General features: G+C 42.2%; 1 protein-coding gene across 1 annotated transcript; it reads left to right on the top strand.

The window, feature by feature from the left end:
• Positions 1 to 256: 256 nt before the first annotated feature.
• On the top strand, positions 257 to 12,863 carry Rrh (retinal pigment epithelium-derived rhodopsin homolog). Its single transcript, XM_005357272.2, has 7 exons — positions 257 to 899; positions 5,814 to 6,004; positions 7,475 to 7,574; positions 8,047 to 8,200; positions 8,913 to 9,081; positions 9,997 to 10,175; positions 11,867 to 12,863. Exons 1-7 carry the CDS (start codon positions 791 to 793, stop codon positions 11,979 to 11,981), a joined length of 1,017 nt encoding a protein of 338 aa, XP_005357329.1. The 5' UTR covers positions 257 to 790; the 3' UTR covers positions 11,982 to 12,863.
• The last annotated feature ends 69 nt before the right edge of the window (positions 12,864 to 12,932 follow it).

Here is a 12,932-nt window from a genome sequence, read left to right as displayed (position 1 = left end):
GGTGGCATAGAGCAGATCGTAACCATGCAGTGGGACATGTGGCTGTTAGGCTTAGGCAGGGATTTATGGACTGGTATTTCGGGGGAACAAGCTGCACCATGTGTGTTTGTGTGTTACATACAGACTGACATACTGGTTCCACATGGTAGATCCCCTCGTTTTTGTTTGAAAGGAAAGAAGTTCTTAGGGCATAGTTTTGTGTGACTAAATAAATACATAAGCAAAAAAAAAAAAAAAAAAGCATTAGGACTACGCCAGGTAATATTGGTGCCTTTCATGGGGAGATTGGAAGTGTGGGAGTCAATAGAGTATTCAAATTTTTAGGAAAAGTAAATACAAAGGGAACTGAGGTGAAGAATCTCAACCAGTTTGTGCAATTCAGTCTCTAGTACAGAAATGCAGCCCTTCTGAAGATGTGGGGAGGGCTTGATTTCAGGCTGCTCCTGACTGCCTTTCTGAGTTGGCTTTATGTGTTCTTTGTTTTTGTTTTTGTTCTTTAAACAGGCTGGTTTGCTTGGTAATCTGCTGATAAATACAAGACAGGAGCCTAAATTGCTTAAGATGTGTGGTGGTTGGGGTTTCTCTTTAAGAAGATTTCCCATTGTTCTAGGAATTAAAATGTTTTCCTCTTTGGCCCAATTAAGTGTTAATGGAGGGCCTCTAATGAAAAAGCCTTTCTTTGAGGTCTAGAAGTGGAAATGATTTGTCCTGAAAGAACTTTCCTGACAGGCTGCTGAAGCTGATTGCGATCGCCCGAAGGCTCTTCAGAAGGTGGTCTGGACTCTCCAGAATGCTGAGCCACACTTTAGATTCAAACACTTCAGGCTTTAGGAACGAAGGCGACTCTGTGTTTTCAAAGACGGAACACAGCATCATTGCAGCTTACCTGATTGTGGCAGGTATGGTGTTCACTTAGTTACCTGCTTCTTGGATGGGAGAAAGGAGGTGTTTGGTACAAGCATGCAGTGTGGGCTAGCTGGTAAACAAGGGACTGTACCAGTCGGAGGAAATGCAAATGAAAGAATAAACGACAGCAGTGTTATGCTGCTTCTTGACATGGAAGATTTTTTTTTTTTTTTTTTTTTTGGTTTTTCGAGACAGGGTTTCTCTGTGGCTTTTTGGTTCCTGTCCTGGAACCTCGCTCTGTAGACCAGGCTGGTCTCGAGCTCACAGAGATCCGCCTGCCTCTGCCTCCCGAGTGCTGGGCTTAAAGGCGTGCGCCACCACTGCCCGGCGGGACATGGAAGATTTTTTAATCAATGAGAGCAAAAGGGGCAAGAAAAGCTCATGAATTTTTAGAAGAGAAATTGTCCATATATTTGGTTCTTACATTAAATGTAAACATGAATATTGCGCACCATGGTAAAAGCATGCTTTGTATCATTTACCATTCTCATGCATAGTTTGCATAGTTTTCTTCTTGGTAGACTTAATATTGGAAGGTACTGGAGGAAGAGTTTGAAAGAGAAAGAGGGTGCAGATGAGGCATGCAAATTCAGCTCCTCTAGCAGGCAGTCTGGGAAGCAGGGCTGTAGGGGGCAGCTTTGAAAGATAGTGCACCTTTTTACTCTTCCATGTTCTCCTGTGTGAAATGAAGATAATAAAGGGATCTGTCATGATTGATAGGAAGAGTATATTAAATGTCATCGAGACTCCTAAGGGGCATAGATAGTTGTTGGGCAAATACGTTCTTGCCGTACAAATATTAGATTAAGATGAAGGCTTGTCTGTAGAAAAGAGCATGAGGGAGATGACAAAGTCTGTGGGTGTGGCTTTTACAATCAATCACTTCATCCCAAACTGTGTAGGCAGTGGCGAGTTTTAGTGACTGTTCTATTGGGCTCGTTGCTTTTTGCATTGACTTATGAAAATTTTCAGTCGTGTTTCTAAAGACAGAGATACATCTCTGTGTGTCTACTTTACAGCTGTTTTGTGTCTACTTCATAGTTGACTTGGGCTCCAAATAATTTAATTTTAGTGCTACAAATTCATTTGACTACTTCTCTGTGGTAAGAGCAAATAGTGGGTCTGAAATTCCAGAATCACATGGAGACACTATATATAAGTTTTGGTTCAACTAATTGTAGGTGACAGGGAAAATCCAAAATGTATCTGGTATTTTGGAGGCTGAAGCAGGAGAATTGTTGAGTTCAGAGTCTAGTGGGCTACATAGTGAGATTTTCTCAAAGGGGGAAGAGTCTGCTCACCAGAGCAGTATGCTAAGGGATTTCCTAAGAAAACCTTGTAGCTGCTTTTTAGTTTTGTTTCCCAAATCCACACAGGTGAGGAGCTTAAGAAATTTTCCCAGCACACACTTCTAAGTGGCTACCTGGCTTTGAGCAGGACTTTTTGTTAACCCTAGGTTGGTCGGCTTTGTTAGGAAGCATCAGAGCATGCAGTCTTTGCTTATGCTTTTACAGAGGAACTGGAGGAAACACATCCCACCTCTGCTTTTGTGCTGTGTGTCAAGTGTCTCTTGTGCTTCCCGTTCCCACATTTTCCTCCTTTAACAAAATCCACTTGAGCTCCAGATGATGAAAACCGAGGGAAAGGGCGCACTTGAGGATCATTCCATTTGTTATTTTGGCCATGGACCTATGGAGATTTTTTTTTACTGTAGAGTTTATTTATAAATATATGATTTATTTAATTTCTTTTGAACCAGGAGCTTGCTGTAGTGTGTGTTCTAGCCTAGAGCTATCTATGTAGCTGATGCTGGCCTAGATCAGGATCTTCCCACTTCTGCCTTCTGAGTATTACAGGTATGTTGTCACTGTGCCTGGCCTAGCTTTATTAATCAGTTCTTACTTAAGTGTCTGTGTATGTCTTCATTAATCGGTTCTTACTTAAGTGTCTGTGTGTGTCTTTGTGAATGATCGCCACATGTATGTCTACAGAGGCCAGAAGAAGGCGTCAGGTCCTTGGGTCTACAATTGCAGGGGATTCTGCGCTGTTCCACACAGGTGATGGGAACAGAATTCAAGTCTTCTGTCTAGAAGAGCAACAAGTGCTGTCAGCCACTGGGCCATCGCTACAACCCCCTAGATTTAATCTATATTTTAATCTTTCATTTGGATTTGAGCTCCTATATACTTTTATCATTTTCATTGCTATAGACATCTTGTTAATTTAGTATGCTTGAGTACTCTCTCTTCATCGCTTAAAGCTGAGAATTGAGAGTATGATAAATGGATGGATTTGAAATAATTCATCATGAATGAATTGTAAAATTGTGGTGAGAGGTTGGCTGAGAAAGATGACTGAGTACCGGACAGTACTGAACCACATAACCTGCAAGGCTACAGCGAGTCCCTGAAGGGTTGAATAGAGACAGTATCTGATTTGTGTTTCAGACATATGTTGTGATGGTAGCTAAGAGACCATTAGGCCGCTGCAGTGATCTGAAGTTGGAGCAATTGGGGACCTAGTGGAGGCACAAAAAATTAGACTCGTTCAAGAGCTAGAAGGTAGAATTGATGATTTGCTATGCCGCTGGGAAAGAAGAGGGAGCATCAAATTTAACTTCTAGTGGGGGTTGGGCTGGGGTGTGCTACCAATTGATGATGTAGTTCACTGAGATAGAAACACATTTGGGGAAAAACAAGTGGGAGGTGGGGTCTGAGTTCAGCTTTTACATATGGCCTTGTTTTACAACACTAATCTCAGACACAATGAAGCCATACAGAAAGTTGAATTAAGAAAGAAAGGGGTCTAGGACAGAGTTGAAAAATATATATTTTAGTGTGGTGGTGTTGAAGAAAAACTATCAGGTAGACCAAAAAGAGATGGGAGGGAGCTAAAGGAATGGGGAGGGGAATGATTTAAAAAGGTGGGAGGGTAGGGCTGCTCAGAATTTAGACTGACAGATCTGCTATCCACTCAGCAGAAAGTCTCTGCAATCTGCGAAATAATGCAGCGTATAAGTTAGCTAGAGAGAAGAGAGAAAAGAGGCAAATTATTTGTTTAGTACCAACATTATATTAGAGACTCTCCAAAATGTAATTGCTTTCTTGTGGCTATGTGCTGGCTAGGCAGCAATTTATATGCTGTATTTAACCCTTTTTGAATCCAAGTTATAATGTGTTTTTCTCTTTTTTGCCCCCATAATAGTTCTTGTATGTTTGCTAAAAAGATCCAAAGGATTTTGTCAAATTTGCTACTATTGTGCTTTAAAGAATAATAGAAATCGGGCCCACTGGAGTTAGTGGCATTCCAATCATCAGAATCTTGCTGTATGGCACATACTCGAGATAGAGTTCATTAGGAGCCTGAGGTGTATAAGGTGGGGCAACATAAACACTGCATGACATTACTCAAGAATAAGAATAAGCAAGCACTCTCGGAACCTATGGAGAAGATAGGAGGCTGCTCTGAAGCCATATGTTCCAAGAGGGCTTGCCTGAACTTTAAAGGATGGCTAGCACTTTAACATTCAGAGGAATAGCGCAGGGTATTTCAAATGGGAAAATATGAAGTCAAGATTTGTAGCTTGATGTATTTGCAAAACTTCCAGAACAGTGGGCTTATTTCATAAGCGTGGAAAGAGGATAACAGCAGATTAGGGCAAAGAGCCTAGACAATCAGGTTAGGACACCGGGCTTTTCATCCTTCTGTACTGGGGACCTGGAAGCTTCTGTAGAGCTGTTGTTTATTATTTGATGCAGCAAGCATACCAGCCATGTGGAGAAGAGAGAAGAGGAATACAGAAGACTGGTGTAAAAGGATGCCAGTGAGGAAGTTTTGATGGAAGCACCAAGGTAGAATGGAAGTTCTCACTTAGCCGGTCCTTCTGTGTGTTGGTGTTTGGGATTGTTCCCACTGGTTTGAACAGTAGCTGGGGAATGCTCATTAAGTAGTTATTTTCCTGGGAAACACAATTCTCTTCCTTATGTTGCATAACAAGTCCTGTAATGGTTGCAACTTCTCCATTGAAACTGATTTTGCAGCAGCCTCTACCACTGGGACCTGAGACTGGCCTACATCTGGCCCATGAAAAACATATGCATCCTTTCAGCATGGAGAGAATGTTGAGCAGGCTAACATTTGCACCCAGTGTGCTCAGTGATGGTTCTTATTAGTGACCACACTAGCATGCTGGTTAGTAACTTTAGTCCTCAAATTATACAACTATCTAGACCTGTCCAACTGTGGGACACTGAAAACACTGAGTTTCTTGATTCCAGGGTTGAGAATCGGATAGCTATGGTGCTATCACCTGTGATATTCCAATGAACCAGAAATCTGTCTTGGCCTGTTGTCTGGATGGTCAGGGATTGCAGTATGCATTCTAGTATAGTGTGTGTGTGTGTGTGTGTGTATGTGTGTATGCGTGCACACGCGTTGAGTGAAGAATTTTAATTTTGACATGTTGAATTTTAAGAAATACTGAGTCACATGAGCTTACTACTACATGCTTAATGTGCTTAATAATAATGAATCATAAAAATATGAAAAGTGACAGACATGCTGTTAAGACGGACTGCTGTTTGAGGCCTGAGGAAGGAAACTAGGCAGAATGAAGAGGGATTTAGTCTGCCGCAGGACAGGGTGGCTACAGGGGGAATTTAGGGACAAATGGTCAGTGGGCAATGACGTTTGAACCAGCCTCCAGTGCTGGCTTCTGCAGTCAACAGGTTCTTTGTGTTCTAACCCCATTTTCATTCACAGAAGATGTTACAGTCTTAAGAGAAGTGGGACCCCTTCAAACAGAAGGACTAAGCTGAATTGCTATCTTTTTTGAAGTAACAAATATTTAATTTTTATTCTATTCTAAATATTAAACAAAACGCATGGTCCTTTTGTGTATATCCTAGGTATAGTAAGCATTCTCAGCAACATAATAGTTCTGGGCATCTTCATTAAGTACAAGGCACTGCGGACACCTACGAATGCGGTGATTATTAACCTGGCTCTCACGGATATCGGGGTCAGTAGCATCGGCTACCCCATGTCTGCTGCTTCAGATCTGCATGGAAGCTGGAAATTTGGATATACAGGCTGTCAGGTAATGGGGAACTTTGGAATAAAACAAGATGAAATAACAGATTCAAATTTAAATGTCTTTTTAAGAATCTTAAGAACTGGGGCTGGGGAAGTGGATCAGTGGGGTGGTAAAGTGCTTGCTTAGGAGCAAGGTGACCTGGATTAGGATGCTAACACCTATGGAAAAGCCCAGGGTGGCAGCACACACCTTTAATTCCAGCTTGAGGGAAGAAGAGGCAGGCAGGTGACTGGCTCCAGAGGCTTCAAGGCAAGCCAGTTTAGCCAAACTCCCTGTTCAGGGAGAGACCCTAACTCAAAAAAATAAAAATAAAAACAAAACTAAAAAGTGGTGAGCAATAGAAAAAACATGTCAACCTCTGCCCTTCAAATGTTCACACATGGGTGTGTGTACCTACACACATGTGTACAGGCATGTACACATCACACGTACAAAACAACAAAAATCCAGTAATTTAAAACAAGAGATCGCAGGACAAGTGGTTTGCTGTTGTGGAAAATAGCGTCAGCAGTGATTGAGGATATATTTATTTTTTAATAGTTTATACTTTTTTCTCTGCCCCCTTCATGTCCTCCCTTCCCCCTCACTCACTCTCACACACACTCTGTAATCCACTGAATGAGATTAGTGTTGCCTATTGAGTTTTAACTGAACTTGTTGGCTTGTGCAGGTAAACATAACTGTTGTGAGTTCTCGGGTGTAACGGCCGTGTCATGTCCGGAAGATAGCATTGCATAGTGGTCTTTCTAAACATGTTCCTACATTCTTTCTGCCCCTCCTTTGTGATGTGCCCTGAGCCTTTTGTCGGGGAGGGATTGATAAAGCTGTCCCTTTTAAGGCTGAGTATTCAATTATTCACAGCAACTTATTCTCAGCACGTGGACCAGTTAAGAGCCTTGCGTGAACTGACTACTGCAGAAAGAAGCTTCTCCTTAGGGCAGAGGGGAATACTGACCTGTGTGTGTAAACAGGTGTTTAAAAGGCAGTTAACAGCTTGCCCATTTGGGAAGACAACAGTGATAGGCACCTCCTTTTTGACCAGATTTATAGAATGCGTAAATTCCTTCCTGTAGAGCAGGCCTCAAATTCAATCTAAAAGTGACTGTTTACCCCATAACCTTTGTTCCACTGTCCACCAGATGACCATTGAATATGTTTTAGGTGTAGTCTAACAATGAGACAAAACTACAAATAGTTAGGGCTCACAAGATGGCTCAGAGGGTAAACATTTGCTGTGCAAGCCTGACAACCTGAGTTCATTCTCTGTGTTAGAAGAGAACCAACTCCCAGAAACTGTCCTCTGACCTTCAAACCTGTGCCATGACATGCACATGTTCACATACACAGCGCATGCACGTACACACACACACACACACACACACACACACACACACACCATATATACACAATAAAAATGGAAATGTTTCATGGGAGGGTTTTGGAATGATGGACTGTTAACGGTTTGTTTTTCAGATTTATGCTGGATTGAATATCTTTTTTGGAATGGTAAGCATTGGCTTGCTCACAGTTGTAGCTGTGGACCGGTACCTGACCATCTGCTGCCCTGATATAGGTAATGGCGTGTTTCTTGTCCTCAGTGACGTCACTCATTATGTAACAGTCACTCACCTTGTATTTATTTTAAAGTACAGACGATGGTTTGTAATCAGACTGTCTTACTTCCCTAGAAACGTCTGTGCACAAGTCTTGATGGCTCCCTACAACTCTTAAAGCACAATCTAGATTTCATTAGGCATCCTGTAAGGCCCTGGTTGCCTTTCCGGCTTCATCCAGGGTCATTCTTGGGTACTTTCACCCTTTGGGACTTTCGTATGTGTCCTGGAAAGCTATTGTTCATCCCTATCCGCTACACGTTTATCATTCAGGTTTTAGGTTGTCATTTTGTCAGAACGTGAAGCCTCATAGGTAGCTTCATGCACTCTAAGGAGTTCTGTAGAGAATGCATTCCATTGAGTCAGCAGTGGAACCAAGTGAGTCCTGTCATTGTGAACAACACTAATAATGCTGAGTGTGCTTCTCAACAGGAAGAAGAATGACCACCAACACTTACCTCAGCATGATCCTGGGTGCCTGGATCAATGGCTTGTTTTGGGCTTCGATGCCCATCATGGGGTGGGCTAGTTATGCCCCAGATCCTACTGGAGCCACCTGTACCATAAACTGGCGGAAAAATGATACGTAAGAGATGTGTTTACATTTTATCGTCAGATGCTCCAGAGGTAGACAGCTCTCCTCCTCCTGCCCATGGGGGTCCTTGTATAGGCTGTGGCAAAGGCTTCTTTGGTAGTGTGATACAAATGGAGACAGACGAAAGAGTGGATTATGCTTGCTTATAGATCAAGCTCATCTGGCTCCTTCTGCCCCCTTTCTTTGATCCTTTGTTCCTTCCTCTATCCTCAGGCAGCAATGGCGACACCCTCCCCCTCTTTACTCATCTTAGAGTGGGGGTCCCTGCAGGGATGCCGTGGGTTAATGACACCCCTCATTTCCTTGGAAACGAGGATCATTTAGTTCACCAAGGAAAATGAATGATAACTCAAAAGCAAAACAAAAACAAAGATTTTCTAAAGTAGTTTCTGTAAAGAATCACATGTCAGGCCATGCTTCAGCTTTGCTATCACACTGAGAAAGCGCCATCGACAGTATGTGAGTGTACATGGCTGTGTTTTAGTAAACCTTATCACAAAGACAGTCGACTGGCAGGAACGGATAGCTCAGAGGCCGTAGTTTAATGCTCGGAGTGAAGTATGAGATCTAAAGTCAAACACACTTCCTAAACATTTAACAATAAAATGACTGTTACCATTAATTCTAGCAAGTATTTCCTCTTTCCCTTCCCCTGGTTTAGGGCATTCAATGAGTTGTCATGATCGTTTTTTCTTATATCCAGATCTTTCGTGTCTTACACCATGATGGTCATTGTGGTGAATTTCATTGTGCCTTTGACAGTGATGTTTTACTGTTATTACCATGTCACTCAGTCCATGAGAATTTATGCTGCCCGGAATTGCACTGCATACCTCAACCGAGACTGGGCCGACCAGGCAGATGTAACAAAGGTAAGAAGCCAAAATCCTTGAAATGTCCTTGGTAATAAAGCTTTAACTTTGTATAGCTGGAAAGTCCTGGGGCTTCTCCCAGGCTCCTCCTTTTCTTTATCCATAATTTTACTACTCAGCTCTTTCTGCTGGTGTTTGTCCCATATTATTGAATACTATGCATATCTGTTCCTTGGATGTCTCTGTGTGCTATGATCCCTGGGCTTCATCCTATAGATTGTGAGGATTCCTAAGTCAAACCTGGTCCTCCCCCCCCCCCCCCGCCCCGTCTTTCTAAACCTGAGGTGTGGTAGCAGTATTTGGTTAGATTAAAAAGCTTTCTCTCTTCTTTTGGTATGTGCAAACTACCAGACACAAGGTTCACATTGCCTTCCCCTTGGAGCTGATCCTTCCTGTACCCTTGAGAGCCTTGATTTCCCCTGGGCAGGATGCTCTATAAGCAGAGACTTTATCATACAAACAAGGGGCAAAGGGCTCCTCTATACATTATTTGTACAGTAAGTAAAATATACTGCCAAATGGCTCCCAATGGAACTCACTTAAGATAGGAGTGTGTTTCCAGATTGAGTTTAGAAAGTTTGTTTGGTTGAAATTGGTGGGCAGCTGTCAGTAAAACTAGAAGTGGGTTGGGGAGATTTTGCTGCATGTTTGTGTGAAACCAGCATTGTGTGCTTTCCCCAGCCCACAGCATGAAGGTGTTCTTTGCAGTTATGCTACCCTCTTAGCAGCAATGTGACGTGTTGCTCAACACAGCCACTTGCAGTTGTTGTCATAGATGGCTTCAGGAGCTGAAACAAAGAAGTGAAGGCAGAACCCCAGCTTCTTTTACATTACCAACAAAACTTTAACCTAAATGCTCATGCTACTGTACATTTTAGATGCTAGCCTTGGTGATTATCTCTCTTCTTTTTTTAGATGTCTGTGATAATGATATTGATGTTTCTGTTGGCATGGTCCCCTTATTCCATTGTGTGCTTATGGGCTTGTTTTGGAGACCCCAAAAAGATTCCTCCTTCAATGGCCATCATAGCTCCACTGTTTGCAAAATCCTCTACATTCTACAACCCCTGTATTTATGTTGCTGCCAACAAGAAGTAAGTAGTGTCACAGAAAGAATATTAAAGGCCATGTGTGACTAGTGTCTAGGACTTTCAGAGGCAAATGACAGAAACCAATGCCAACTGTCACAGTTAGGGTTTCTTATGCTGTGCTAAAACACCATGGTCAAAAGCAACTTGCCGAGGAAAGAATTTTCTTTCAGCTTACAGTTCTGTATCACAGTCTATCACTGAAGAAAGTCAGGGAAGGAACTCGGGCCAGAAACCTGGAGGCAGGAGCTGGTGCAGAGGCCATGTGGTAGTGCTGCTTACAGGCTTGCTCAGCCTGTTTTCTTATAGAACCACCTGCTCAGGGATGGCACTGCCCACAGTGAGCCGGGCCCTCCCGCATCAGTAGTCAATCAAGAAAATGACCATAGCCTTGTCCACAGGCCAGTCTGATGGGGGCATTTTCTCAGTCACGGTTCTCTCTTCCCAAATGACTCTAGCCTGTGCCAAGTTGACATCAAACCAGCCAGCACAACCACCTAATTAAGGTTATTTGGCTTATACAACTATTGAAAACAGCCAAGACCTTACATATTTAGAGCTCTACTCTTGTGACAGACTCTTCCCACACGGTGGCAGAAATATTCTTGGGCAATCCAGACCCAAATTCTACCAGCTCAGCAAACAAAGACAGCCTTTATCTCAAATGACCATGTGGCAGGGAAGTTCCTGGCTGGTCACTGGTCAGCTGGGTTTGAGTGGTTGCCCCGCCAGGTATGTGGAATAGTGTTTTCCAAAGAAAAGAGTCGACAAGCAGCAAGCCCAGACAAGACACTTGGCTTCCGTAGGTAATTGGCTGTCTACTTACCAGGAGTGGCCAATCACAGACTCACTGAACTCCTGGGTAAAGTTTAGATTATTTCATTTTCTGTTACTGTTGGTTAATGAACCAATTTGTTGTGCTGAATCCTGGTACACCACAGAATGCCACGGCTGTGTCTAAGTGTGTGTGCTAATGCAAAGATGTGAGAGAAAGAACACACAAGCCTTAAGATGAGGTAGAGCACACAGAGGACCAAAGGACATATTATGAGATCAGGATCTGCTGGAAGTTCTCTGGGCAAGACCAGCCATTCTCAAGCCCCCCTCAGATCCAAGTGGCCTTTGCACAGAGGACCAGATTTGTGTAAAATAATAATTTAATTCAAACAAGTAACTGCGCTTGGCAGTTGATGTGTCATTTTAAACATACATAAGTATTGAGTTTATCAGATGTCTCCATGTTTGTCATCAGTGATGCAAAATTGGCCTTGAACTATCCATCTGTCCTGTATATTTATAAAGGCTCTCAATTGGAGATGATGACATTGGGTGCAGTGACTTATTTAGAGAGGCCCATCAACAGTAATAACTCTTTAGACAAATATAACCATAGACCCTTCATCCAGCAGCTGATGGAAACAGAGGCAGAGACCCACATTGGAGCACTGGACTGAGCTCCCAAAGTCCAGTTGAGGAGTGGGAGGAGTGAGAATATGAGCAAAGAGGTCAAGACCATGATGGGTACACCCCATGGATAGGAGGAGGGGAGGGAGTGGGAACTGGGATTGGTATGTAAAATGAAAAGAGATAGTTTGTTTTCTTTTTTTAAAAAAAATAAAATAGAAAATAAAAAGAAAACAAAAGAAAAAAGTTTCATGTTACCAGAGACTAACATTCTTTTCTTTTGTTTATGACAGGTTTAGGAAGGCTGTGTTTGCCATGTTTAAATGCCAGCCTCACCAAGCAATACCTGAGACAAGTTCTGTAGCAATGGATATGCCTCAAAGCCCATTGACTCCTGGAAGAGTCTGAAATGCGAGAAAAGAATATGACATCAAATATTGTACTTGTTTGGGTTTTTTTTGGCAGTACATTGATTTTGTTTTAAATATGAATTCATTTAGATCAAGTGCGCACAGACACCATTGCCTTATTGACTGCAGTCTCCTCCCTCCCAGTCAGTACAGCTCCATTGTGCAGGAGTTGCTGCAGAGCCTTCACTGTGTCCTCGAGGAGAATTGAGTAGCTAAGGCTCCTTGGATGAGTCCAGGCACACAAAGCTGCAGCCTCTCTTCTTTCTCTTTAGAAGGCACACATTACAGTGTGTTGATGACATGTAACTTGGCTGAGTTTCCATTAGACAAGAAATGGCCTCTAGAATATTAGAGTATTTTAATATTAGGAAAAGTTAATAAGAGATTGATCAAAATTACAATCCTGAATAATTAATTGCTGAAATGAGTTGGTCAATGTTTCCAGCTATACAAAAACATTTTAGTATCTCTAAAGTTTGAATGGAGAATCAATTATTAATTCATATTATTTAAACATATTCAAACATTAAATACAGCTGCTTTCTATCATGCCAGTCTATTGTTCATATATGTTTTATAGTAGTGTAACATCTGTCGTTATATCTGTTATAGTAGTATAACATCTGTCATTATATCTGTTACAGTAGTGTAACATCTGTCGTTATATCTGTTATAGTAGTGTGGCTAGGACCAATTCTGCCTGTTGGGTCTGCCCCATCCAACATGGCAGAGGTATGTTCACTGCGTCTTTGAGCCATGCTAACATCCCTAGCTCTAGGGATGCAGTGGGTCTGTGTCACCATCAAACAACTTGTAGCACTCTGCTCGCAAACCCTAAGTGCTTAGTAGCTGGACCTTTCAGAAAGATCCAGCAAGAACCAGGAAGCCATTTCTTTTTTTTTTTTCATGTTAGTTAGATTTTCTTTTTTTTATTTTTTATTTTTTTAAA

The sequence above is a fragment of the Microtus ochrogaster genome, chromosome 21 (genome assembly GCF_000317375.1).
Source record: "Microtus ochrogaster isolate Prairie Vole_2 chromosome 21, MicOch1.0, whole genome shotgun sequence".
NCBI lineage: Eukaryota > Metazoa > Chordata > Mammalia > Rodentia > Cricetidae > Microtus > Microtus ochrogaster.
Note: the sequence above shows the minus strand (reverse complement) of the source record. Positions and strands in the feature narration are given on the sequence as shown.

Excerpts from the sequence above, each read along its gene's own strand:
- Rrh (XM_005357272.2), top strand. The coding sequence starts at position 791 with ATGCTGAGCCACACTTTAGATTCAAACACTTCAGGCTTTAGGAACGAA. Across the intron at positions 900-5,813 it reads AGCTTACCTGATTGTGGCAG|GTATAGTAAGCATTCTCAGC; the intron begins GTATGGTGTTCA and ends TGTATATCCTAG. Across the intron at positions 8,201-8,912 it reads AACTGGCGGAAAAATGATAC|ATCTTTCGTGTCTTACACCA; the intron begins GTAAGAGATGTG and ends TCTTATATCCAG.